We start from the raw sequence: 27,382 nt of genomic DNA, 5'->3' as shown, positions 1-27,382 counted from the left end.
AGACTAAACGTAGGAACAGAGACTTTCATTATTCTGATATTATTTTAGGTGTTTCGACACAGGATGGATTCCTCAGTAGAGTTACAGCAGAGCCATTAAAGGTCCAGTGTGTAGGATTTATGGGGGATATATTGGCAGAAATGGAATATAATAAAATAAGTATACTTTCTTTAATGTATAATCAGCTGAACACCTGTATTTTTGCTACCTCAAAATAAGCTGCTTAGATCTACAGAGGGAGCAGGTCATTGTTCGGGGAGTCCGCCATGCTTAACCACCATGTTTGTACAGAAGCCCAGAATGGACAAACTAAATGCTGGCTCTAGTTAGCAGGCCCTCAGAACAAGATCGATACTTTTGTTTTGGAGAGGAAGAGACCTCTGCGGATAATTCAGCTCCTGGTAAAAACCTTTTGAATGTCAGGATGTTAAGTTATCAGAGGAGAACGGTGAGCACACGTTAGCAGCTGATGGGCTGGTGGCTCATCTCCAACATGCCCGACAGCACTGAAAAAACACTGATTTATAATCTGAAACTGCTTCATCCAGTGTTTTTACCGGTTTCAATCACCAGATCTGTTTGTTTTGGAGAGGAGGAAACCTCCGTGCATAACAGAGTGCTCCAGTAACGAAAGTTCAGTCAGTGGGTTTTTGGTTAGATGCCTGAAATAAGGTCTGTGGTTAACACAAGCTGGGGAGACTTTCAGGTCTTGTCCTCCAACATAATAGCATTTGCAAAACATAATAAGTAAAACAATTGATTTTGAAGCTTTAATGTTTCCTAAAAAAGTCAGTAGCTAACAAGTGGCTTAATGAGACTGCAGAATTTTATCATACCGAACGAGGCTTTACAGCCTCATTGTGGTAGGGATGATAAGTCATGTGATCATGGTGTAGCTCATTTATAGCCTAATTTTAACTTTGTACTTCTTTAGATTGCATTTAGACTTTAAAAGAAATTATAAAAATTGGGTTTATTTGTAAAGATTCTTGCATCTTTGTGAAGATTCTTGCATCTTACTGGACAAACTGTGTACGTTTCATAAACCACAGAGCTTATTTTCTGCAATAATCCAAAATCAAATGGTAAAATCCCATTGGCTTTTTGATGAGGGAATCGGGGGACGTTAACTTCCACGTTGGCCTTGAGAAAAACGTCTCTTGAGGCACTCTCACAGTAAAAACCTCCTGAACGTCTTGATCAGAAATAAGGCGACCGTCTGCAACGTACCACGCAGCTTTACAGTAACACTGATTTGTAGCGTGAAACTGCTTTGTTCAGTGTTTTTACTGGTTTTAATCACCTAATTCATTTGATTTGAAGAGGAAGCGACCTCTGTAGTTAATTCAGCTCCCAGTAAAAACCTCCTGAACAGTGAACAATTCTCACCAGGGGAGGTTTTGGCTGGTTTCAATCTGCAGTCCTCACCATTAGATGCCACAACATCCCCCCTAAATCTGACACACTGTTCCTTTAAGTAAGTATGGGTGACAGATAAGCAAGCAGAATTCTTCTAATATTTTACTGATTAAAGGCAGATTTTAAGGTGGACTGAGGGAAAAAAAAAATATTCCCATCAACTGTCCCATCTCATATATCACTGGGAGTGAATCCAGGCAAAGACTAGATGGGACCATTGTTAGCTCTAATTTGACAATCCCACCCACATTTAGAGAAAAAAGTCTGTGTCATGGTTGTTGTCGCTTCCCTTTCAGAGACACTAATCTTTAGAAATTATCTGGGAAGTCAACATTCGCGACTAATTAGCACCAGCAATCTGCAAGAAATCTTGTACTCTGCACACCCTTGTAATAGTAAATTTTCTATCCAATTATCTAATCATTTCAATCTAATCATCTCATCATGGGAAGCTCTTTATGGCATTATGGGTAGTAACTGATGGTATTTGAGCCACACAACTCAGTATAAAGGAAAACTTAAACTGCTCTTACTTTGAAGAGTCACAGGAGAGATTTAAATTGCAGCTTGGGGTCATGCAAACTCTTGTTTTTAGTCATTCAAATGAGAAACAAGGCTAAAAAAACACAAGCTGGTACTGTCACCACACACACACACACACACACACACACACACATACAAATACACTTTGTATCCAGAACAGAGGAGGAAGGGATTAGCGACCAGCCGTCCAGAAGACGACAATTACTAAAATTAAATGCCATCACGATAATTATTTGCAATTAACTGTGGTCTGACAAAGCCAGTGGTTACAATGTGCTTTTCCATTATAATAAGAAGTGTAAACAAAGACACAGAAAGACAGACACACAGGCTGCTGGTGGCAGGTCTACATGATAATCCTGTGTGCGTCTTCAGCCAGTCAGTCAGTGAGTCAGAGGAGACGGAAATATACATAGAAATTAAGACAGAGATGGAGGCAGATGGAGATAAGGAGGCAGACAGAGCACGAGTGAAAGAACCAGAAAGTTAAAAAAACAAAGTTACAGAGAGTCGACCGTGCCGTCTCCTCCTCTTATCAGAGCAGGCTTCTTCTTAATTGGGCAAAATGCTGCAATCACAGAGCGGAGGCGGAGAAACACAACCCTTCCAGTTGTCTTTATTACCTTGACTCAAGTACCAGCTATTCTCCAGGTAGCAACAATGCATTCAGCAGGCAGGAGAAAACAACAACATCACTGGGCCATGTAAATCAGGAACACTCCCTTTGGACTGTGTGGCTAATAAATACTACAGACTGACAGCTTAAGAGGAACCAACTATAAAATTAAGCTGTGTGTTGTTACACATACAGTTGGAAGATATTCCTGCATCCAGGTACAAGGTGGAAACTTAAGAAAACTTCAAGAAAGCCAAAGACACAATGTCTGATCACACAGGTGCACTCTCAGTCGGTAACAGAAAAGCCTTTATCATCTACACACAATTCATAAGTGATTGTAAATTGCAGCATCTCTTTTGGGAAGCTGAATTAAAATAGAACACCATGGAGAGATGCATTACCATTATAGCTTCTTATGGATTCAGTGCTGTCAACATGCTTTGCAATCACTCACTTATCAAATACACCCAAATACCACCAAATCAACACATATATGCTGTTTTTTTTAAGCGTGGGAAGCCAACTAAAAAAGGCGACAGACTCCTTTCCAATGAAGACTGCCAATTATTCTGATGGCCAAAAATTCCAAAACTGTACACATCCAAAAAAAGTTTAACTGGACCAAAAGCCCATCTCTCTGAAGTCCCGTTTCTCAAAAATTACACACTTAGAGATCACACCGAGATGTGTCGCTAGAGAAGTGTCGCCAGCAAAAGTATTGTTTCCGTATGGTACGGCGCGCCTGTCGGGTCCTCCTCTCTTGCTGCTGCTGCTGCGCAACACGTTTTTTCTGGTGGTTTTTGGGCGCGCATTAAACTTAAAATATTTTCAACTTTTCCCCTCAAGGCATGGAGTTGCAGTTGCATCTGGCACAATGCGTCTCGGTGTGATCAGCCCCGTAATGTATATTTCTGTAAACCACAGATACGCTACATCTGTCTACAATGCTTCAGTCTTGTGTGGTTAGGTTTAGGCACTAAAACTACTTGGTTATGCTGTTATGTTACTACACCTGGGATCTGTGACTGAAAATGCCATTGGGAAACTGCAGGGAGTGTGTTTTGGTAGAAACAGGACTTTGGAGCAATTAACGTTTGTTTTTGGGATAACAGACTGTCAAAGAAATGGGCTTTCAGACCGATATGACATTTTTAGGCTGTCAAAAGATGGCACCTTTTCTACTGCCAGTAGACAAGTATGCCCTTCTGTACACTTTTCTGATGTATCAAGTTTGATGTCACACGCTCACCAGTAAACAGGGTTAGTAAACTATTTAATTAGTAAATTCAGTGAAAAAGTGGTTGTGGTTACTTCTTTTTTATATCCGTTTCTTGTTCAGTCTTTCTCTCAAACTTGGTGACGACTAATTTAAAACAATAGCAGTGTGCCGTAACCTTTGCCACTAAAAACAAAAGTCAGATTTTAGTGGGTGTTATTATCATTTATAATTATTATTTGATTTTTGGTCTTAAATTCTGCTGTTTTTAGGGATGGTGTGACCAAATCTAATTTTTCTATAAGGGAACCTCTTTGAGTAGTTTTGCAAATGCTGGATAAAGTTAGCATAATATTTCTTATTTCAGGATATGATATATATCTTGATTGAAAGAATATGCTGCAATATTGGAGGAACATTAAGAAAAGAAAAACTTCCCGTTACTCTGACTTAAAACCACTGATGCATTATTCTTTGGTTACCTCCACCAGCCTGAATTAGTCTTTTGTTATGTTGCATAATCGTAGCAGTTTGTTAACAAGTGAATCCTGATACAATAAACTCCGTACAACTCCTTTTAAATTAGCTGAATTGACTGTATTGGTGTTACTATTGGATTTTATTTAGATGCAACTGCCAGCAATGGTCCATCTCTGGCACAGAACTGCTGCTAGAAGGCTGATGGCTTTTCGAACTCAGCTGCTCCAATTTACGTCCTGAGCGCTAAGCTGTGAGGATACATTATGGAGAGGATAGTAGAGGAGAAATAGGTGGAGAAGAGTGTGTGTTTATAAATCGCAGTCCAGACATTTAGCAGCAGAGGACGGCTGTACGCTCGCTGTTTTTTCTGCCCCTCACAAACGAGAATTCCAGCTAGAGGCAATCACACAGAGGATATCTCTACATACTGTTGTTGTGCCATGTTTTTTTATGTGCGTGTTTTTTGTGTGCGTGAGTGTGTGTGTGAGGGGGGGGGGGGGCTGGGGGGTGCATGGAGGATTCAGCGGCCATCTAGTGAAAACTGGTTAAAGCAATCGATTTTTGGGATAAGGAGGAGACAACTAGCGGCAGCCAATAGAGAGGGAGCTAATGACACAATCAACACCTGCAGCCCTCGCTGAGCCTTTTCTTTATCCTTCCACCCATAACAACAGATGTGGATGAGTGACCCCCACCGCCAGGCTCCCTCCTCCTCCCCCACCTCCCCCTCTTACAGACTTGGTCTCATTCTGAAGCTCCCCACCAACGCCATCCTACAGGAAACAGCCCACAGAAGCAGACACAGGAGGGAAGAAAACCCCAGCGAGGTGCTGAGGAGGGGACGACGGGGGCGGGGCCGGGGTGGCGGCGGGGTCGGGGTCTTAGATTTGGCTGTTTAACACAAAAGAGGCTGGAATGCAAAGAGTTAATCCGTTCGGGGGTCTCTCTTCCGCAAACAAAGGGACAGGCCTCCAGACAAAGGTTGAGGGAGGGGGAGCGAAGGGTGAGGGATGAGGGAGGTTGGTGGCTTTCCTACCATCTGGAGCTTTTGTTTTGGAGGTTGGAGGGGTGGTGGGGGGGGTTGCTGGGTGGCGTAGGGGTGGACAGGGGACTCCGCCTCCCCTCCTCCCCCGGCAGCCGACCCCCAGACCCCAACTCCGGCGAGTCTCCGTGTCCACGTGCTGCCCAGACAGACGCCCCTCAGCTAGGTCAGACTACACCGGGGCCCTGCCCCGCTCAGCCCGGCTAATCATCAGCCTGCTCTCCAACTGCGCTCTGGCGCGCGCACACACACACACACACAGACACACACACACACACACACAGACACACACACACACACATAAACACACACACACACACACACTAGGTCATCTCCCACACGCTGCTGAAATATATCAATACAGTCAGAACACACACTGCGAGCGCTCTCTGTTTCCCACTCTCACACACACACTGGGCCAGTCTCCCCGAGCCCTCTTATTGGTTCAGGCAGAGGCGAGAGCAAACTTGCGCTGCGCTGTATGTTTGTGTATGTCACTCTGTCAGTATTACTGGTAGCTGTCCAATTGAGAGCTGTCAGGTTGAGAAAAGCCAGGCTCTTTAAGGACCATTATGAACCGTGTCAACAGGCTGCACAATTACAACACACACTGGGGCCAGAGAGGATGAATGAATGAAGCCGCATGTCCGGGTTTATTACACAGGGCTGGCCGGGGGGCTTTGGGGATGAGCAGGATAGCATGAATGACAAACAAAGCGGGCCCTGTCAAACCTCTTATCCTGGCTCTCCTCGCCTCTCGTGCTGCCTTGCCGAGGATTCAACCTCCCTGCCTGTTTGCCTGCTTGATTCTTTGTCTGCATCCTTTCCAGCTTCCTCCTCGCTGCCTGTTTGCTCTCTTCTTTGCCTTTAAGTTCGAGCTCTTGGGACTGTCATTTGGAAAGAGGGGGAATCCTACGTTTGGGTGTTCCCATTCATTGTAATTCAAACATGGAAAAAAAAGTGTATGTCAGGCCCTAAGCCCACTGACCCTGTTCTCCCAGCCAGATAGAAAACACTGTCCTGTATTTTTTCTAGCATTAAGGGATCTGACAGATTTGTTTAAAGACGCAGAGAGGAAAGACGAACAACCCACGTCAGAGCCGTCTTCTGTTAAATGGAGCATCGGGATAAAAGGTTTTCAAACTAGCGCGACAGGACAGATGTGAGTCAAAGATATGCATGGGGTGAAAAGGAGGTGAACATGCTGTTGCTCTAAAAGAAAGGGAACTTATCATATTGGCCTGTTGATTTGACCCGCTCACCAAGACGGTTAGCAGTTGCAGCAGCAGCAAATATTGTCGACCATACACTACAAGACTTTGAAAGGATTTTTAAAGACTTAAGTCTGACATCCTCTCACATCGAAAGACAATATGAGATTGAAGACGCACGCCGTGAGATTTTGCAAAGACTGGGGATCTTACAAGATCACTATTTGCAAGACTACAACTAGATTCCTTTTGAGATCCTGCTCATGGGGGAAAATATTAAGCCAAACTCTCTTTAAGAAATATGACATTTTAACAACTTACATGTCCGCAAAAACACATAACTCTAGAAACACGGGTTAAATGGCATCATATGTTGACTGTAAAATGGTTGACTCTTATCAATTTTGCATCGGTATAATCTATGAAGATAAACAAAGTTTGAATTTTGCTGTCTCAACTCGATACCATCCTCCGTTGGTTAGTTGCGCTACATTAGTGGAAGGTGACCGTGGGAATCAAAGGAGGAACCATTTCACAAAGATTTCCAACTAAAATAAGTGCTAACTGGTGGATAAAACACACACCAAATTACCCACAGACTCTTTTTCGCTCCACAACACCACCAGTTTCTCCTCTTACACAGTACAACAGAACCAAGACTTATACACGATCTTCTTCTTTCTGCATCCCCTTTCGTATTTTCTGTTTCTTCAATCTCCAAACCCTGTGCATCGCTTTGCTGAACGACATGTTTCTTTGAAACGATATACAACAGGTTTTGATGTAGGTTTTTCTAGGTTCCTAGGTAGGTTCTCCTTTGATGGGTGTGTCAGAGGTGTAACCCAATCAGCAGCAGCTTACATATAAACCAAATTCTGGTAGATCTTACTAATTATATATACACTTTTTATTTTTATTTCACACTTGCTTTGGCACTGTACATGTATGTTTCCCACGCCAATAAAGCCCCTCTGAACTGAATCAGAATCAGCCTGCCATATTAAAAGGCAGTAAGTCTGCATAACACAACGGGGTGTTAAATGCACCACCGTTTCTGTTTAAACAATGTTTGGCTATGTTTTATGGGGACTGAATGCAGCTCTGGTTTTCTGCTTCTTGTTTGTTGCTGGAGGAGAGAGTGCAGGTTGTTGACAATGTTCACGTCACTGAACTTCACACAAGCAAAGACTAAAATCTTAAAATAACGTTAACCATGGCTGACTTTGTCGGAATGCCAAGACAAGAAAAAGACCGACTTGAGACAACTCGGACTGAGTTTTATGACCACCTTACATCACATGATTGAGATCATGTGAGCACGCACAAGTTGCACTAGAACTCTCACAATTTTATTCCAACATTGTAAATGTGTCTACAACAGTGAAATTGCTTTAAAAATTGAATTACAAAACTCCTCAAAAATGGCACTCATAACTCAGTCAAATCTGACAACAGACATGATTTGCATGTTTGTAGATCCAGTGCAACTTACACTTTCTGAGGACATCATTGTCTCTGATGTCAACAGCAATCTAATGTTCATAAATCTGCTTACAGATCACAGAAGAAAGACATGCCTTATTACTCCAGAACTTGCCTTAGAATCATCACGTTTTTAAGTCTGCTTCAGCGTCGAAGTAACTCATCCACTAGTACAATGCAAACAGGGGCGACTAATAGCTTCTCAGCATACTTTTAATGGTGCTGAGTTGTCAAAACATTGACAAATACAAACCGGTAAAAAAAAAGATTTATGCACACTTACATCTATGCAATGTTTCAGTTTTTCCACAAATATGGACAAAGACATCGTGGCTCAAAATGTATCAAATTGAATTCACTGCAGCATTATCCATGGCTGCATTATACTACATTATACTCACCCACAAAATTTTGGGCGATGGGGGGTTGCAGTTGTCCGCATTTTGTTTGAGGAGGGGTCAAAAGTGTCAGACTTAGTCTCTGGTTTTGATATTGACTGAACAGTGCACACAATGATGTGAGGTTTAACAAAAACAAAAAAACCCCAAAACAGTTCCGCTTAAATAACACAGCAAAGCAAGTTAGCTCACTTGTCAATCAGAGGGACGCCAAGATAACAGCACTTAAACATGTGTGAGATGATGCACTTAGCATTCCCTGCAATTACTGTCCCTCTCCACCCCTGCAAATTCTTTCAGACCATCAAGAGTACTTCTGCTCTATGAATGCGAGCTGTTGAAATAACGTGTGTGCGTGTGGTCAAGAGACAGAAAAAGCAAGAGGAGCAACCTATACATACCACCACCATGAGTGTAAAAATCCAGGAGGTTCCCCAAGTGTGATGTTCTTCTCCCATCGGATCTGAGAACAGAGGGGAGAAGACAGAGGAGGGAAATGAAAGATTAGACATCGCTGCATGTTTTATGCATAATGTAATCATTTCGCTCAACTGTCCTCCCAACTTTAGACAGACAGAGCGATAGCCGGACAGAAAAATAGGCCAGTGCGGTGAAGTGCAGTGCGGCGCAGCGTTTGTGGATAAGAAAGTGTGACTGTCTTGAAGCAGCGGCCCTCTCCACTGCCCTCACAAACCAGCAGAGCTCCTGCCTGTATCTGGACACCGAGATAAGATCCGGTGGGCGATAGCGGACCCGCTGCCTGCTTCACACATTCCCACTGACATGACTCCGCACACACAAACACACGTTCACATAGTCATACATACACAATTCACCCAAGTGTGAGCAGACAGCAGCAAGATATGTCTTTGTTTTCTATATATCCAAATGGAAAATTAGATCCATGCTTTGGATTTCTATTGAAGTGTCTATTCTATAGATTTCCCAAGTGCAGTTTATAGTGATGTGATGTGCCATATGTGGGTTGGGCCTGTTGATTTAATGCTGCTAAAGAGCTGATTGCTGCACTGTGCAGGAGAGCATAGAGTGGCAAAGTCCTCTTGGGGACAGAAGTGTATTGTGTGTATACTATAAATATGAGAGTGTGTGTCTGTGTGTGTGTGTGTGTGTGTGTGTGTGTGTTTATGTGTGTGCACTCCTCGCTGAAGAGGAACAGAGGCTAATTGAGGCAGCAGAGTCCAGGTGATAGTGCTCTCATTAGATCAGCAGGTGTGTGTGTGTGTGTGTGTGTGTGTGTGTGTGTGTGTGTGTTGTCAGTATACCTGAGAGGATAAAAGTCCCTTATCTATTGAAACAATTCTGTGTGTTTTTCTCTGTCTGTGTGTGTGTGTGTGTGTGTGTGTGTGTGTGTGTGTGTGTGTGTTTGCTTGTGAAAAAGAGGCAGTGGGGTACATAGGCGTTGAGGTCGAGAGATCTCAAGGCATTGGAAAGAAAACATCTTCACACTTTAAACAACACATACATCGGATTTAGAAAAAAAAGTTACAGTAAATAATGAAAAAAAGCAAACACATAAACACATTCACCAATTTGTCAAAACAAGCAGAAGAAAAAGAGAAGAAACGCACTTTAAATTTAATCTATTAGTTGATCAACTGGAAATAAATAGCTTCTGCTCCTGAAATGTGAGAATTTGATGCTTTTCTTTGTCATTTGTGTAGGTAAAGTGCATCTCTTTTTGTTTTAGACTAATACAATTACTTACTATTTTTTGGTATTTTAGAGACAAAACTGATTGATTGTTCAATCAAGATTAAATGCCAAATCTATTGATGATGAAACAAATCATCACTTGCATCACTTTTCAACTTAAATAATTACTTCACCCACAAATTAACCATTTGTGTATCTATACTGTGTTACCTCGAATTCAAGAAGGGAACTTTTTTTTCTTGCATTCCTCCATGGAAAACAGCGAATATATCAAATATAAAAATCAAAATATCTGCACAACTCGTTCAGTATAATCCAAGTCTCATTTATCCAGCTGTGTTTTCAGTACTTCCTAAACGTGCATTTTTTTTATACAACCTTAGTATTGGAGTCTGCAGAGCGCATAGATGAATTTCCCTTTTGCTTCAGATTTAAATAGAAAGGATTACACAAAAAATGCATCTGTTTTTAGAAATAGTTGAAGACATAAATTTCTTGATTTTACATTCAACATTCAAGTGGATAAATGAGACTTGGATTGTACTGCACAAGTTGTCCGTATGTTAACTGATGTTTTGATATAGTTTTGCAGTTAGAAGTGGCCCCTAATTAAGCAATAAATCTATCTACGCATCTATTTGCAGTGCATCTTTTACACCCCTTATGTGTGTTCTTGAACGTATCTCTCAATTAAATTGTATTTTATTTATTTGCAGCAATTTATTTGTGTTATCAAAACAGTGGAGATTTTCTTAAGTGGCAGTGCAATAAGGGAGAACAAGGAGGCACTAAATATTGAGGAGGTTTAAGAGGAGGATCACAGAGAGGAAGAGACGAAAAAAGGCAGATGATCAACAAAAAGAAAGGATCACAGGCAAAAATCAAAGCAAGCAGAGTGGATGACTTTCTGTGTGCTTCAAGAAACATCTGGAGAACACTGAACTGAGTGCTAACATGGTGATTGAACATTGAGTGATATAGATGAGTAAAACAAATCATGTCTGTTTGCAGCTCTCCTTCAAATACTCGTGAGAAATCCCTTAACACTTAAAGCCTATTGCTCCAGAAGGGGGAGAGGTGAGAGGTCGAGCCGCTGTGTTTGCTGGGAAATGTACCCATTACTGTCAGTCTAATCCAAATACACAGTCTCTGACCATATAAGACAACTAAACACAAATGCTGTGCTTGAAATAAACAAAATCATTAAGCAATACACTGTTGCAGGCGCAACATTCGAGACAACTGGCGTCAAATTGACTTAGCAGTCTTTGCATGCATGCCTCGTGGACATGGACTGTTTGTGTGCGCCTGCGTGTATGTTGGTTTAATCCGTGTCTGTGTCGATGTTGTTTTAATTCCAGTTTGAGGCCGTTTAAATGTGTGTGTGGGTCTGTGTGTGCCTCCGGTTGCCTGCGACCCAGAACTTCACCCCTTTCCAGCAGCTAACCAATAACACTCAATCTCTGGAAGAAGATTCACCCACAAGGGCTCTGGAATGAGCGAGGCTCTCTGCAGCCCGACCACTTGATCTCCCCGTGCTTCTCCCCCAACTCTGCTTCATATTTTAGGCCTCCGATGGTGGTTGTTGGCAGCTGGACCGTCCTCCGGCAGCCCCGGCTGCCCCGCTGCCAGCCAGCCTGCACACTATAAGCTAAAGCAACTCATTTCTGTCTGATTGCGACTGATTGATACAGCCACATCCCAGTCAGTGACTTCAGGATATGCTCTTCTTGACATATTTTTCTCTGTTTTTTCAAAAAACATTTCAAGACAACTGGAGGAGATATAACATTTTTTAAGAATATAAATGAGGGTATTATCATCTGATATTGGTAGTGACAGTTCTTTTCAGTTTACAGACATAAAATAAATGGTTGTGGTTGAAAGCAGTCGCAGACGAACCTCAAGGAAGCTCGATCAACATCAACTCTGAAGGTGCAGCCCATTAAAGTAATAGTTTGACATTTTAGGAAACACTTGTGCTTTTTCGCTGAGAGTTAGATGAGAAAATTTATGCCGCTGCCATGCCAGCACAGTAAAAATGAAGCTAGTAGCGGAGTGATACTCAACTTACCACCTTAGGGTGGCCAACAATACCTGGTGGCCTGCCGACCTTTATCTCATTTACAATAACAATAAATGTATTCACTTTTTCGACTTTGAATGTCAACAAAGTGCCAGAGAACACATCTCTCTCTCTCTGTCTTTTTTTTCCCCCAAGTGCAAGGGGATGATCCCTAAGCCCCCAATGTTCCCCAAAACCTAGAAAAGACCCTTCGTACACCTGACCTGTTTACGACTGCTGTGTATGGATTTGCCTCTTTTATTAATTTGATCTAATACATATTATTAATGTTTGTTTATTAACAGGCCCCTGGCCTCCTGTCATTCTACAAAAGCAACCCCCAGGCAAAGCTCATTGCCTGCAGTAGCCAGTTATCTTTAGCTAAGCATATTAAAGGAATAAAGGGTTTTTGGATTCTGCACTGGCTGCCAGACGCGAATAGTCAAGACCATCATCACTGCAAAACCACAACGTTTTGTTTTTACACTTCACAATGTGTTTGATGTGTTTTTTCCGGAGCCAGGCTAGCTGTCTTCCCTTGTTCCCAGTCTTCATGCTAAGCTAAGCTAAATGGCTGCTAGTGGTAGCTTCATACTTATAATAAAGACATAAGAGTTATATCAATCATCTCAGAAAATACCTCCTGACACCAAAATTAAGGTGTATATGTGAGGTTTTTTTAATGTGGGAAAACCCATTAAAATATGAAATAGACTGTTTTCCCATTGCCAGTAGACTACAGGTAAACAAGAGTCTTTTTCTGTTGTTTTTTTCTGGTTTGTTACATTCAATGCCACAAACACACCAGAAAACAAGTTAGAAAATAGAAGAAAGCAGCAAAGAGTTTTAAAATCTTACTCTAAAACTGTGCCAACTAAATTCTGAACATTGTCTAAGCGCTTGGGCTTCGAGCTTTCACGGAGACGGACGGTATTTTTTAGTGCCTCGTCATTGAATTTTGCCGGTAAAGGAGCTAAAATTAGTATGTTCCCTCAGGGGGTGTATTTCCATCACACACTGATTTTCATTACATTGATATAAAAGCACATTTCAACTTAAAAATCAACTCTCTCACGTCATCAGAGCCTGTTGCTATCCCTCTGACAGATGAGCAGCTGAGCTGCTTGTTGCTCGCTCCTCTCTCCCTTCTGGTTGTGCAGCGTGCATGTGTGAGTTTATGCAGGTGCAACAGTATCTCTACACAGTGACTCTACACTGAGCTCACCTGATGAAATGACAGATAAACGCTGTCAGTATTAAAGTTGAATGATATAGAGCTGCCTTTGCTTGCCAGTAAAGGCCTCTCAGTGTTGGGGAGTGTATTAAGTGGAGCTGAATAAAGCCAGCAGGGCAGGAGAGGTGTTGTACAAGAGACCGCCTGGACGTGGGACCATTAGCAGGAAGGATGTCCATTAAGGAAGAGGATGCAACACATTAGAGACCTTACCTCTTCAACAGTTCAGGGGCCTAATATGAGACTAATAAGTCCGGTCGACCTGAGACACACGGTTACGTCTGGAATGGTTTCAAATATTAAAGGTGCACTCGATTCAACTTCGCAGGAGCTGGCTTTGCTTCTGAAAGTAGTCGTTTGTATTTTATTTAAGTCCTGTTGTATGAGGTGCTTTTCAATAGTTAGTGTATTACATACAGAAGAAGTCAGTTGGCACGTCCTCAGTTTGGAAAAGCAGACTGAGTCCGACATGAAAACTAAGCAATGTAGTGCTGTAGATGGGAGGCCAGCAACACAATAAATTTTAGCCACCTAAAAAAAAAGTAACATCTAAAAAAGAAATCAATATCAACTTAAGTGTATGCTATATTGAGATTATTTTCATTGCTTTATCTTAGTGTTAGACAGTGCATTTTGAAGAGGAAGCACTTAAAGGCTTCAGTTGTAAACTCTCCATTGAGAAAAACAGCAGTTTTGGCTCGCTGAAAACAGGAGCTGCTGGTCTATCGCTACCTTGATAAGTTTGTTTGTTTGTGATAATACGTGACTTTGGTGAATCCATACTAACACTTTAAAAAACCAAAGTCACTCAATAACACAAACAAAATTACAGATTGAGGCAGCAGTAGACCAGCAGCTCCTGTGTTCAGCAATTTTAACCAACATTAGTTTTCTTGAGCTGCGTACAGGCGCCTTTCAAAAGCCATCGGACCCTTTGAAACCTGAGCAAATTGGTTTTAATTTTTTTAAAACATGGGGAAAAAAAGGCAATGACCAACTTGAAATGTCCCACACATTGCAAGAAATTATTAGGGTGACAGGAAAATGACCTAACAATTAGTTTTATAAAAGTGGGAATGATTATCAGAAAATTGTCAGAAAAAATAGTCAGAAAAAAACTAAATTTACGATTATAATAATTTAAAATTTAAAATCATGTTGCAGAAAAAAATATGATAAAATATATACAGTAGTTTATATCTTTTCTTTCATTTTCAGCACTTTGTTTAGGATATTTTCTTGTTAGTTTTTGACTGATTTTCAGGATTTTTTCCCTTGCTAATTATTGGACCATGTCTTGTCAAGTTGCTTGTTGCCTTTTCCCCATATTTTGGAGAGAAATCAAAATAATTTGCACATGTTTCAAAGAGTTAAACCACTGTTTCTCTGACTGGAGTCTGGCTCTGAAAAGAGTCACATACCTGCTTCATTTTCATGTTGGAAATCACTGTCTGACATTACGGTAAAGCAGTGAAAATACTCAAAATGAAGCATACACTTTAAAATAATTCTGACTTTTTTTGGTGGGAAATAAAGTTTTGTTGCTTCACCAAAATAGGGGTGTGCTGAGTGACATCTTTTGTATGTCACATACTGTTTATGTATATGTACCTCATACAACCCCACTTCCAAAAATCTATCCTTTTAAATGTCATAGCAGAAAAGCGAGCAAAAACACATGCCCACAATGTGTCAAACTGCTCTAATTATACAATGTTTATGATTACAAATTAGAGCTAATAATAAAGGGCGGGTAATCATATTAAGTAGCCCAACCAATGCCATGTTTACATTGTCCCAAATTAATAAACACTCAAAGGAACACTGCTGTTGTTCAGCAGCTGTAAAAAAAAAAAAAAAGTCTTGGCTCATTAATGTATTATTATTGCCACAGTTTTCGGTGTCCACAGAGCCGCTTTCAGTACTCAACAGCTGCTTAAAGCCTTAAATGTGAATTCCTTTCCTGGTATACAATAGAGGGGGAACCACACTCACGCTTTAGAAACAGGAAACTGAAAGAACGTCTTACCTCTGACAGGAAGGTCTGTGCAGATTTCTGTGCGCCGACATGCAGCAAATACTCGTACACATATAAAGCTAACCTGGAAAACAGAGAAAAAGGGAAAGAAATTAGTGTCCAGGATCTTTTACCATCCTCAAAACAGGACTCGCTCAAAGGATTACTTCATAAAATTTAAAAACAAGGTCATGCTATCTCTTCATCCTGGTCTGTGTCACACTGGTTTAATTCCAAGCAGCCCATCATCAACGTACATCCAACAAATGTGCACAATTGGCAGAAAATCATCACTGTGTCGTTTTAGATGGAGCTCGGATAAACAAGATTTCACAGCGTGGAGATCATATACACTGTGGAGGGGTTGTAAATGTGTGATGTAAAGCTCTGCAGCTCCGAGCTAAAGAGCCTCTGTGGCACTCAGCCATATCCCTGTGGTTTTAGGAACTCTGCTGTTGAGGCACAGAGGCTGAAACAAGACGCTGAGAGAAACACGCTCAGAGGAGACGAAAAATATCCTCAGATGCGGCTGAAGTTGGACGCTCAGATGGCACCACGCTGCTTGTTGGATTCCTGTTATTTTAAGGTGTCACACACATGTCGATGCCAATCTATGCATCAGATACATAGGCCCAACTGATGCATATCGGATACGCATTTTTTGTCTGAATTAAACAAACAAAATATAATGTGTTAGAGCTGGAGTGCAGAATTTTTATATTTAAATGAACGCCTGTTATATTCAAGCCCATGCCACACAAATTCATACAATGCTGATAAAACTTCTGCCACCAGGGAAAACTCCCTGCATTTCTCAGTACACCAGAGTTTAGTGTCTGGTTTCTGTGGTAACTTTCCTGTGATGCATTTCACGTTACCCAGCTGTGAAATAAGGGTTAGATTTTTGTATTTATTTTACGTTTAAGTTGTTTTCGTCGTCTATTTTATGTTGTGCATTGCTTTTTCTTTTGTTTTCTCAATGCTTTATCTGGATGTGCGTGATTTTAATGTTTTCTTTTAAAACTCTCAGTGTTGACAGTTTCAAATAAAGATTTAATGAAATAAAAGGAAAGTAGGGGAGACCAGCAACAGAGCAGCAGCTAGAAGTTTGACCAAAGCTATGGTGGAAAATCCTAAGAAGCGTCCAAGAACTTTCTGGAGTGGATGCTCCAGATAAAAAAGAAAAAAATGGACAGATTAAAGTCAAAAATAGACTTTAAGAGAGCTGCTGGTGGCGGGAAGATGCGACAAGCTCTTTTGCAGGCATACATTATAAACCAACACGTTCTCATCCCAAGGCGTCACATATTGTGGCTTTTGTCAGTGGACATTGGTATCTACATGTTTTGCTCTAGGTGTCCTTCTGTGTCTATTTACTTTCCAGAATGCTGCAACTACGGACATCAACAAAAGCACATTGTTAGGATTAGGCAAAAGCAGGTGGTTAGGTTAAGGAAAATAATCAAGGTTTGGCTCTACATTCATCTAGGAAGCAAACAGCGGGCTCCCAGGTGAAAGTCTGTGGTAAACTGGATCCATCCACTCCCCAACCTGCCCGCCCCACAGGGACCTTCCAGGTTGTATTAAGTCTTCAGCGGCAGCGTTTCAACCTTACACCGTCCACTGGCGCATCATACGGCGGTGACAGGTTTTGTCTGGCTGTGTTATCGGCTGACGGTACATACCGCCGCACCAGGTGCCATCCAGCTACGTTAAAAACGTAACTGTTCTTTCTGTTGGGTCTAAAACTCTGCCTTTACTCGCAGCGGCAGCAGCTCCTCTGATTCATCGATCTGATCAGCTCTGAACAACTTTTCAGATCAATTATCCATCCCGCAAGTCAAAACTGATGCTCAGGAAAAAAATAACTCATGGAGAGCCCAGCTAGTTACTGTGTGAAATTTCTGTGGCCTGTTCTGAATCAGATCCACCAAAAATCAAACCGTCTCCATATCACAGAGTGTGATTTTGGGGGGGGGGGGGACCAGATCATTGCTCAGCTGACTCATCATCCTTGTTACTTGTCACTGACTTTGCCTTGTTTACTCTGCTAAAGCTCTTCTGAGAGACCAGAAGGGATGAAGAAGACAGCAGCTGGACCAGACTCAAAACTCAACCGAAGAGCTACTTAATATCAACAATCGTCTTCTGTTTCTGCAACAAATCACCAGGAACATCTCAGCTATCCAGTATTTTGCCCATTGGACTACACATGAACCTGCAAAAACACACACGTGGACCTCTCAGTCTGACAGTTTCAGGACAAAGAGGCCTTTGCAACTCACCAGCACAAAGAAACAACTCAATATTTTCACGACAGTGGAGAAGTCTGAACCGACATAACAACCTGCAATCATCTGCAAGCAATTGTCTCCAGGTGTGACATGGAGCCGAGGGGAACTGCCGCGCGACTGTTTTTATGCTGATCACATGCATCGTGTCCGGAGCAGACACAGAGTTATGATGTTTGGGTTGATGCTGGGTGATACTGGATGAATCAATAATGAGCCAGTCCAGAGTTGAGCAACCTGATTCATCATCTCAAAGATATCACAGAATTGCACTGCAATGTCTTGACAACCATCTGCTTAAAGAAAATTATCTGCTACAGCTGGTCCAAACCAGTTTCAACTAGCAAGACTCTAGATGCTATCATCTTTTGTATTTCTCACTCTTACATCAGATACAACTGTATCAACACCCAGTTCAGAAACGTAGTGTAAACACACTGGATTTATAGCTGGACAGAGTTTTCATTAGAGTGCGGATGTGTTGGGTGGACATGGAAGGGTGGACATGGAGGGGGGTGGACATGGAGGGGTGGACATGGAGGGGTGGTCAGAGGCGTCACAACTGAAGGCCCAGTCACAGTTTACATGAGCGGAGGACTGTGAGACGCGTGAGTCACAGGAGGGAGCAAACTGCTTGTTGTAAATGTTTAATATTGATCTCAAATGGAGTGACTGTCCCGGTATTGTTAAGTGAAACTGATCAGTGTTGTGTTTGGGAACAAGTCTATCATGTTTAATTACGTGTCGTCTGAAAATGAGAAAAGAAAATTAAAAAAAGTGAATTTAGTTCACTGTCAGTTTAAACATTCACGTTAATCTAGAAAATAACAGTTACCCTACTTAATATCACATTTAGTTTTCTTTATACATACCCGATACTTTTAAGTTAGAAAATAAAGAGCACTGATGTTTTAGTGTGCTTTTTGGGATAATATTAACTATAAATAAAACTTTCTTTTTTTAACATGAGAGTTTGTAATCATTTATTCTCAGGAGAACCATGGCATTGGCCTGTAAATCAATTTTGGTGTAGTGACTCAAGTGTGCATGTTCTGTGGGCCAAAAACACAGGACCTTGAGGAAACCTGGAAGCTTTTAGGGCATATACGCCCAGTAAATAACTTTTATAAGAACGAATGGGCAGCCGTCTTTGAACGTGGTATCCAGTTCTCCTTTATACTACGTTTATGCTCCCACAGACCTCTGGCAATAATGTAAGGCAAAGAGACAAAATCCAGGCAAAGAGTAGAGGTAAAGAATCCACATGTGTGTGCACAGGTCCACCTTTTTCTCATCTGCTGATTTGCAACTGGGCGGTCAGAGGACACTGTTTTGAGTTATTTTTTCAATGAGTAAAACAAACTGAAACTAAGTGGAGTAGTCCGAATTTTGAAAAGGGATTGAAAAATCACGCTATTGAGTATGGTTGCAACAGTACTTGAATATCCAGCCCGCTCTCATTCCAAAGTATCACAAACCGCCTTTTCATCAGTGATTTTGATGTCAGATATCAAGCCTTTGTGCCTTTGTAGCCTAATCCTGAGCATGTGTTTTTGTTGACATCCTGACGGTGGTTGTCAAGTGCTTTTGTTGACATCTGTTGGTTGCAGCATCCCAGAATGTCAACAGCAGGAGTGGGAGGATACCTAGAGCGTAATACGTAGACGCAGCAGTCTACTGAAAAAAAAGGCAATACGTAACTACTTGGGATGAGAGCGTGCTGGAATATCAGGTTTGCCTTTTTTGTTTTGTGTTTTTTTGGTCATTCACTGTGATTCTGACATAATTGTCCATGTTTGTTTTTGCTCTATCCGTCTAAACAGTTCAGGGGATGTTTAAGTGTCCCAGGTTCTGGGTGAAGTTTGCTGGTGTGAAATGTAAAAACGAGGCCCTCTTTGCAGTGTGAAATACCCAGCGGCAGGCGTCAGCTCCTATAACAACCGTCCGCACTGTACAGGATCGAACACAGATTCCCATGAGCAATGCGGCAATGCAATGAAATTTTCATGGCAGAGCCCAGTGTGATCTGAGGGGCTCTTTGCCCTAGTGATGGGCACCTGCCCCGGCTGCAATGCATTATTTAAAAATACTCATTCAATCCAGGCTTCAGGGGACACCTTTTGTTACTCTGTCAGAAGCAGTAAGTGTAACTCGGCTGAGGAGGAGACTTTTTTGCGCGCTGATGGAGCAAAGCCTGAGGAAGGCCAGGTAGATAAAGGAGACATGGGAGGGTTTACAGTACAGGAGCGCTGCGTCAGAGGGAAACTGAAGGTCAGGGCTTCAACTTTCTTCCTCTGTGGATACTGTAAACCTGAATTCCTTCCCTGTGAACCCTGCACTAGTTACACATGTCACTCAGGAATAAAAGATGAGATGCTTACAAGACAAAACCACAACCATGCAGTCCACTCCATGTCTCGAATTTCCTCAGCAAAACATTTCGCTCCCTTCTTCCTCAATTGTCCACGGATGAAATTTAATGTTAAAGAGTGTTGATGCAAATTACATGATGAGAAGGAGATCTGTCTGAGTGGGAGGAAGAATATTTGACCTGTGCTTTGACTGCTAACTAAATGTCAAGGCTCAAGATAAAAAGCTGCCGTGTGACTTAAACGTTAAAAGAGACACAAAGCCAAATGGTGCATCTGTTGCTCACCCTCTTCAGTCATGTTATTTGCAACAGTTTTTCTACCATGTAGCAACTTGGTGAATCTTCCTTCCTAACCTCGTGCTTCCTGACTATTACTTTGCTCCACGTCCGCACATCAAGGAGATCTCTGCCACTGCCTCGTCCCCAGGAAACACACCTGACATTTAGCCCCGGGCTGCCCCATCCAGCCTTCCCTTTCCCTCACTCGCCTCCAGAGACAAGGGCGTCTCGGCTGAGTTTAGCCAGCTAAAGCACAGACAGTTAGCAAATTAACTTTCATGTCTTCGTTTCAATAATTCAGCGGCGAGGGCAGGGGCAGGGTGAGGTAAGGTATGAACGGAGGAAGTGATAGAGGAGCCTTCAGCAGCCCTCGCTACTGCATCTGCTTTCATATATTATCTATCACAAAAGAATAAACACGTATAGCATGCATAATTTATGTATTTGGTAGCGCACTGAATGTAACACAAAAGCGTAACCGCATAAAAACACAAAATATTATTTCCTAAATATTAAATATTTATAGACATCATATAAAAACGGTATAGATCTGACGCTGTGGTGGTGAACAGGTGTGAACGTGGTGTTTCGCTTGAAGGTGAATGAGAGATTGGATGCCTGTTTGAGACACCTGTGATACTGTGAAGCTGTTTCACTAAAGCTTATTCCCAGTGCACACACTGTTTATATTTGCTTAGCTTTGTTATGGCAGTTCCTTTGTCAAAACAAATCAGTGTCAATACGCGTGTAAACACGCATGGCTTTAGCCATGGGTTAATCCACACTCTGTCACACATGCACAAACACACACACACACACACACATCACACACAAAAACATTTAGTCCTCACACTTTCTACCAGCTGTGAGCTTGACTCTGTGACGTTTACCTGACAGACTCACCTGTAAATATCCTCTAACCTCAGAGCTAAATTGACTGATAACTTGTTCATTTTTAGTTGTCAGAGAGATTTATAATAATTTGCTATTAAAGATTATATTGGCACAGCTGACGTAGTCCTGTCATCACCAAAGCCTCCTCCCACTGCAGTTAATGAGGACAATAATATAATAACTACCAGCAATAACAAACAATAATCCAATCCTTTGTTTTCTATATTAAACAGATTCCATTCTCATGAACACGCGAGGTCTTTTGTACCTGTTGTCTGTCAGGCAGATGCTTTTCTTTATATGCTGATTAAAGACATACACACTTCTCTTCTGTGCGCTCTGTTGCCAAACTGATTAACAACTTCAGTCACGTAGCCTCAATATTTATACTGTCTCCTTTATTTCAAGTGAGAAAACTAACAAATTTGTGCGGATGCACCCAAAGCAGCTGACGAAAGGCAGCATTAATTGACTGTTGACATATCTGAATGAAAGCAGTCAGCCAAAGGGTGCCGAGGGTAAATCAAGGGTTTCTTTACTTTTAGTGCAATGTTTCTGCCTATGTTGGTGCGTAGCTCTTTATGCTTCTTTCAAAAGGCTAAAATGCAGATGGCAGAGCCATCTGTGTAGAATCAAAACCATGCATTCAGACCTGAAGATCCCCATTAAACTGCATGTAAATACGAGGGAGGAGCCAGAGGAGGAGCGGAGGATGTAAAGAACGCCGCGCTCAAAACAAACTGATTAACTTGAAGTTCTTGAAGTTCTTTTCCCAAACAAATCCAGCGACACTTAAAATCGCACAAAAATGTCTGTAAACAAACACAGAGGATTAGAAAACAAACGCGGGGAGCTGAATTATTTTGGGAACTAAGAATGTGAGTAAAAAAAAAAAGAGATGTTTGATCAACCTATTAAATATTTTTGTGAATGGCACCTTTAATTAGGAAGTCGGATTCATCAGTGCATATTTCAAAGGGGTTCCAGTTACTAAATAATAAGGTGACATTAATATTGAAGCTGCTGTATTACCCCTGTTCAAATTAAATTAAATAAAACGCAGGGAGAAAAAAAAACAAGTGGAGAGTAATTAATTTCTTTGGTCACAAGGGCACTGGTTCTCCCTTTCCCTTTATTATTGTTAGTTGCATGTTTTCTTTTTACAAAATGTCTGATCACAATAATGTTTCTCAAGGATGTGCAAAGAAAACACTTCACTTTCCCCTCGTGCCTGCTACCTGTGATCTCAAGACAGCGAAACCAGGCGGCTGGATGGCACCTTGTATGGCGAGGTACCGGTTGTGTGGAGGAATCCACATAAGTGTGAAAGACACATGTGACTGTTTTATGTTGCGTTTTTTGAACAAACAGGTTGGATTCGAGCCTTGGTTTCAAGGCTTTGAAGGAAATAGAAACACACACAGCTTTGTGCAGTGTCGCAAACACACTTAAATGCACACTTGAGCTTGTATATTGAAACATTTTGTTTACCAAACCTGAGAACTACTGTATGCTGTTCAGGTGGCTGTTAACTGAAGCATTCAGTACTATAAACACAGAAGAATATGTTGTGCTTTGGAGCACCATTTACTTTATATCTTTATATCTTATGAAGGTTGCAGACTGCACATAACATGCGAACAACTCTGAGCTGAAATCAACCAATCATCATTACCAGAGACAATAAGGTACAATTGCAACACCAGACGCTGATAAAAACACTGGAGAACCTGCAACACAGACAGCATTGCAGCACATACAGTAAGTGACAGGCCTTTATCATCGCTGCCCTAACTTTTTTTTAAAGGCTCACTCTTTTTTTGGAGTCAAAAGACACTTTGGTGTAAAAATCAGACACATTTTTACAAATTAATCATCAAAACTTTCCCATAACTTTTCCCTAATACTTTACCCCATTTCCACGACTTAATCCTATATGAGCAATACAGCAATTGTGCAATACAGATCCTACAGATGCCAGTGGGATTTGGACTGTTTGGATTATAATTTTCACAAATTTGCATTAATCTTTTGTTCAACAAATGCTTGTTTCCCACTCAAGCTAACATTGGCTGTTCTAAGCAGTTACTTTCACCAGCATCACTCTGTGATTTATCACACTGACAGTGAATATTCTGCTTCTCGTGTGCTTAAAATCTCAGTGTAAGAGAAGTTTCTCTCCTTATGTGACAGAGCATTTCTTTACTACAAAAGGGGGCGCGGCCTTGGCGGCGATGCAATGACAGTCTGGTCTATTTAGTTTCAACGGTCATACAGCGCAGCAAAAGATTGAAAATTAGTATCCTCATACAAGGAATGCATTTTGAGTAACATGTTTTGGCATTTTTATCAAAATATTTTTTAAAAATTGCCAAAGCAAAGTACATTCAAAACTTTCCCTAAACATTCTGATAAATCCAAACCATTTCCATGCCTGGAAAACAGTTTGTCTAATTTCATAACTTTGCCAGGAATTTAATGACCATTGGCTGTTCCAAAACTTCCAGGGTGAGGTTAATTCCCACGAAAAGCTTCAGCAGCTGGTCATCACTCTTAATAATGCCAGGTTGCTAACAAAATCAAACAGCGTACAGGAATAAAATTTGTGTGAAATACTGTGTACGCATGTGTAAATTTACTGACACGTCATTCCCCAAATAACTTGCAGCAGTGAAGTCTTTACAGGAGCTATATTCTGCTCTGCAACTTCTACCTTGTGGCACCAGATGGTCTAAATCACCTGTCCTTCCCAAAACCTCATATTGTCTCATTGCTTTGAACTATATACAACACTGCTCTAGACAAAATACACTTTTCTCCAGTCTCGACTCACTCACTACTTTTCCTTCAACAAGTTTGTGTGTCTAATCTCACTGCAATATGGCGCAACTCAGTCTAAATCAAAACCATACTCAGCATAAACCAGCGCACATTTACACATTACTGGAATAAAAATATTCTGTGAAACACAAAGAGCACTAATCAATTTAATTAGAGCTGATGTACAGAAATGTCACTATTTTTAATATTCCCTTATATTTTGAACATACCAGCTGACCAAAACTGATTGCAACCTCACCAATTTATAGTTTCTTTAACGACATGGCTCGATAATCAATCCTGTAAGCCGGCACTGCAGCTGTAATACTCTGTCACACTGTATGAGTGAGTCTGCTTTAATCGGAAGTCCATCCGGGGCGCCCTCTTTTCAGTATCTGCATATGCAAAGAGCCATATGAATATGTAAATATGAATATGAGCTAATTCAGTGATGCATTGAGGCAGCTGTTGTGAGCTCCACATTTACAAGGAAACATGTGTTGGCCCTGCGGGGCAGGTTAGGGTGACAAGACAGGTGAGGGGAGAGGGCAAGCGTCATCCATTATGTCTGGACAATACCTATAGGCCTGTGACGAGCAGGACACATACACACACACACACATACACACACACAAAGGCGCTAAACTAAATATACACACAGCATTAAAGGATACGATATTTACTGTGGGGTTTCTGTTAAATGAAATAAATGCAAATAAACAAACTAAAAAAAGGCAAATTCGAGTGTGTTCACAAGCAGCCTTAACACAGAAGCATTCATCATTTTCAAGCCCCCAAAAGACTTGTATTTCTTATGAGTTAAATTATTAATCCTCCTCCTACACTATCATTTGAAATACATGCTGCCTCTGCACTGATTTCACTCCCAATAACACATGGAACATAATCCACACTCCCTGAACAAGCAAGTGCAACTAAAAACTGTCTCAAAAACACAGCATCTAAAATCACAAATTGCCTCTGATGTATTGTAAATAAAGTAACTAAGCCAAGGCACACAAACAGGTGTGGAAGCAGCCTAACGTCTGCTGATGGTTCGTATGCAATATTAAAGCATCATATGCTGGTTCAAAGGTCACTCTGCCTGCTGTTCGTCAAACCACATGGGACTGTTTTCATTTAGGATTCACTCCTCCACCTCAACGCAGACACAAACACACACGGAGCTGCTCAATTTTCCAATAATCTGATGTGAATTCAGAGTGAAATTAAACGCTCGTGGCACCAGAAGTGGTACAAAGTCGTATTCGAGGAAGCTTACACTAAGCACATAAGCGAGCCACATCTCTAGAAAGCTTAATCAATTGAATGTGACATGGCAATGCATCAAAAAATGCAAGAGAGTCTCTAAAGAAATTTTGTTTCTATTACAGATGTATGAGGTGCTGTGGAACAGCACAGCCTCTCAGGACCTGACAGTGTTTTTAGATTACAATTGCATCTCAGCAGGGATCCCTGCTCACTCCTCTATAACCTCACACTTTTTTAGTGCTTAAAAAAAAGCTAATGTTGATAAAAGACTGCACCGATTTACAATGCTGGGATGCAAAGAGAGCTTTGAATGGCTACATGCAGAAATATTCTCGAAATAAAGAGCAGGCATTAGGAGTAGAGCTAGGGACGTTTTAAAGTTATATCTGCTTGTTATCGTTCATATAAAAGCACAAATCCATTAACTTTTACTCGTGTGATTTTTATGTGACAAAAAAAGAACATTTAACACAAAATGCAACGAACGGATGATGAAATTGCACGTTTTACTAACACGAAAAAGTGATTTTTTTTTTTTTTTTTTTTTTTGCAATATTTCCAGCCACAAAAACCCTGCAGAATTACACGCGGTATAACATTCATCAACTGTTCTTGTAATTTAAGTCTGCTTCTTTGATATTAACAGCTAAATGATCGTGGCAGCATGACTCTCCTTCGTGTGAGCGGATGCTAAAAAGTTTACCACCGCTGTATGACTGCTGAATGGGACAAAACTTTTCCCTTTCATCGCCAGGTTTGCTTGCGCCCGGCTTTACGCATAAAAAAAAACAAAACACAGCTAACAGCCCCAGTAAGCTGCGCGTTTCTATTTCTAAAATAAGTCGAGCATGCAGCAGCTTCATCTCGGAAAGTTTAACAAGAACCGAGCGGTGTGTCCGCACAGGGACGAGCACATCCACCCCACAGAAACATGTTTCACCCGGAATGAAAACGCGCTACTTGTACTTGCAGAAGCGTGCGTTATGAATCATAACATAAAAATACATTGTTGCTCTCCAAAATAAAATTTTTAAAAAAAGGTTGCACATGAGGAATTAGCTTTGCACGAACAGAGAATATTAATTTATATAGCGTGCAAAAAAAGTGCAAACAAGAGGTACAATAATTTTTAAAAAGTTTAAGAGACGCACCTCTAAGGTGGTCGGAGGGGAGGGGGGGCGCGCAGAGGAGCGCACTTTAGTCCGGTACACTCCTTTTAAATAACAGTAGCTAGTTTAGAAAGTTGGACTCCCCTCCTCTGCCCCCCTCGCCTGCATGATAAGCAGGTAAAGTCTTACATATAGCGCATAATTCACTTACTTTTCTCTCGCTTGGCTATCGGAAGGGACGACAGCTCCTTTACCTTTGGCGTACATGCTGGATTCTGTTTTAAGACTTTTGCCCCACTCAACACCTGTCAAAGAAAGCAGCCAGGAAAACGCTCCATCTCCATAGCTACCCCTTTAGTGTTTTTCCTCCCCCCCTTCTCCTCCCCCTCCGCCTCCCTCCTCCTTCTCTCTCCTCTCCCTCCCTCTCTTTCTCTTCTTTTTTTTTTTTTTTTTTTTTTTTTACATCTCCAACATTGGCCACAAATCAGGCACAGTTTCTATTGGGGGGACTTGAAACCGTCCTCTGTTGGATTTTTTTTTTTCCCTCCTCAGCCGCTGTTCCGCAGGCCTGCTCCTCCTCCCTCCGCTGTGCAAACGGTGGGGGCTCCTTAAAGGGAAACACACACTTCTTGTTTACTGACCTCAGAAACATGAGGAGAGAAAGGGGGGAAGATGGGGAAAGGCATGCCGGGTATAGGCTCCGCGCTTAAGGACTACAGCCAGCTCATTTTGGGAGGCTGGCAGTAGTCGTTATGTTTTTCCCCCAAAAATGACATTCCAGGACTTCGACTCCAATTTGATGTTGGGACTCTGACTCTCACCAATGAGGACTCATTTTTAACATGTTTGCACACACAGCTATGGAAGGTATTATTTACCATCCTTTTTTGTTCTTTTTTTTTTTTTTTGCAACAAGTATTGTTTTGACATCATTGCAAAAATAATT

At 41.4% G+C, this 27,382-nt stretch overlaps 1 protein-coding gene across 2 annotated transcripts in view; it reads right to left on the bottom strand.

The window, feature by feature from the left end:
* ssbp4 (single stranded DNA binding protein 4) overlaps nt 1-26,788 on the bottom strand; it is a 112,156-nt gene extending 85,368 nt beyond the window's left edge. For both annotated transcript variants that reach the window (XM_042481907.1, XM_042481914.1), the window contains exons 1-3: nt 26,648-26,788; nt 15,413-15,485; nt 8,812-8,873 (exon numbers count right to left, since the gene is read on the bottom strand). In XM_042481907.1, coding sequence (XP_042337841.1) covers nt 8,812-8,873; nt 15,413-15,485; nt 26,648-26,703 — 191 coding nt within the window. In that variant the 5' untranslated portion in view covers nt 26,704-26,788. The remainder of the gene's footprint in view (nt 1-8,811; nt 8,874-15,412; nt 15,486-26,647) is intronic.
* Between the last annotated feature and the right edge of the window lie 594 nt (nt 26,789-27,382).

This window comes from Plectropomus leopardus, chromosome 3 (assembly GCF_008729295.1).
Source record: "Plectropomus leopardus isolate mb chromosome 3, YSFRI_Pleo_2.0, whole genome shotgun sequence".
Classification (NCBI taxonomy): Eukaryota; Metazoa; Chordata; class Actinopteri; order Perciformes; family Serranidae; genus Plectropomus; species Plectropomus leopardus.
Note: the sequence above shows the minus strand (reverse complement) of the source record. Positions and strands in the feature narration are given on the sequence as shown.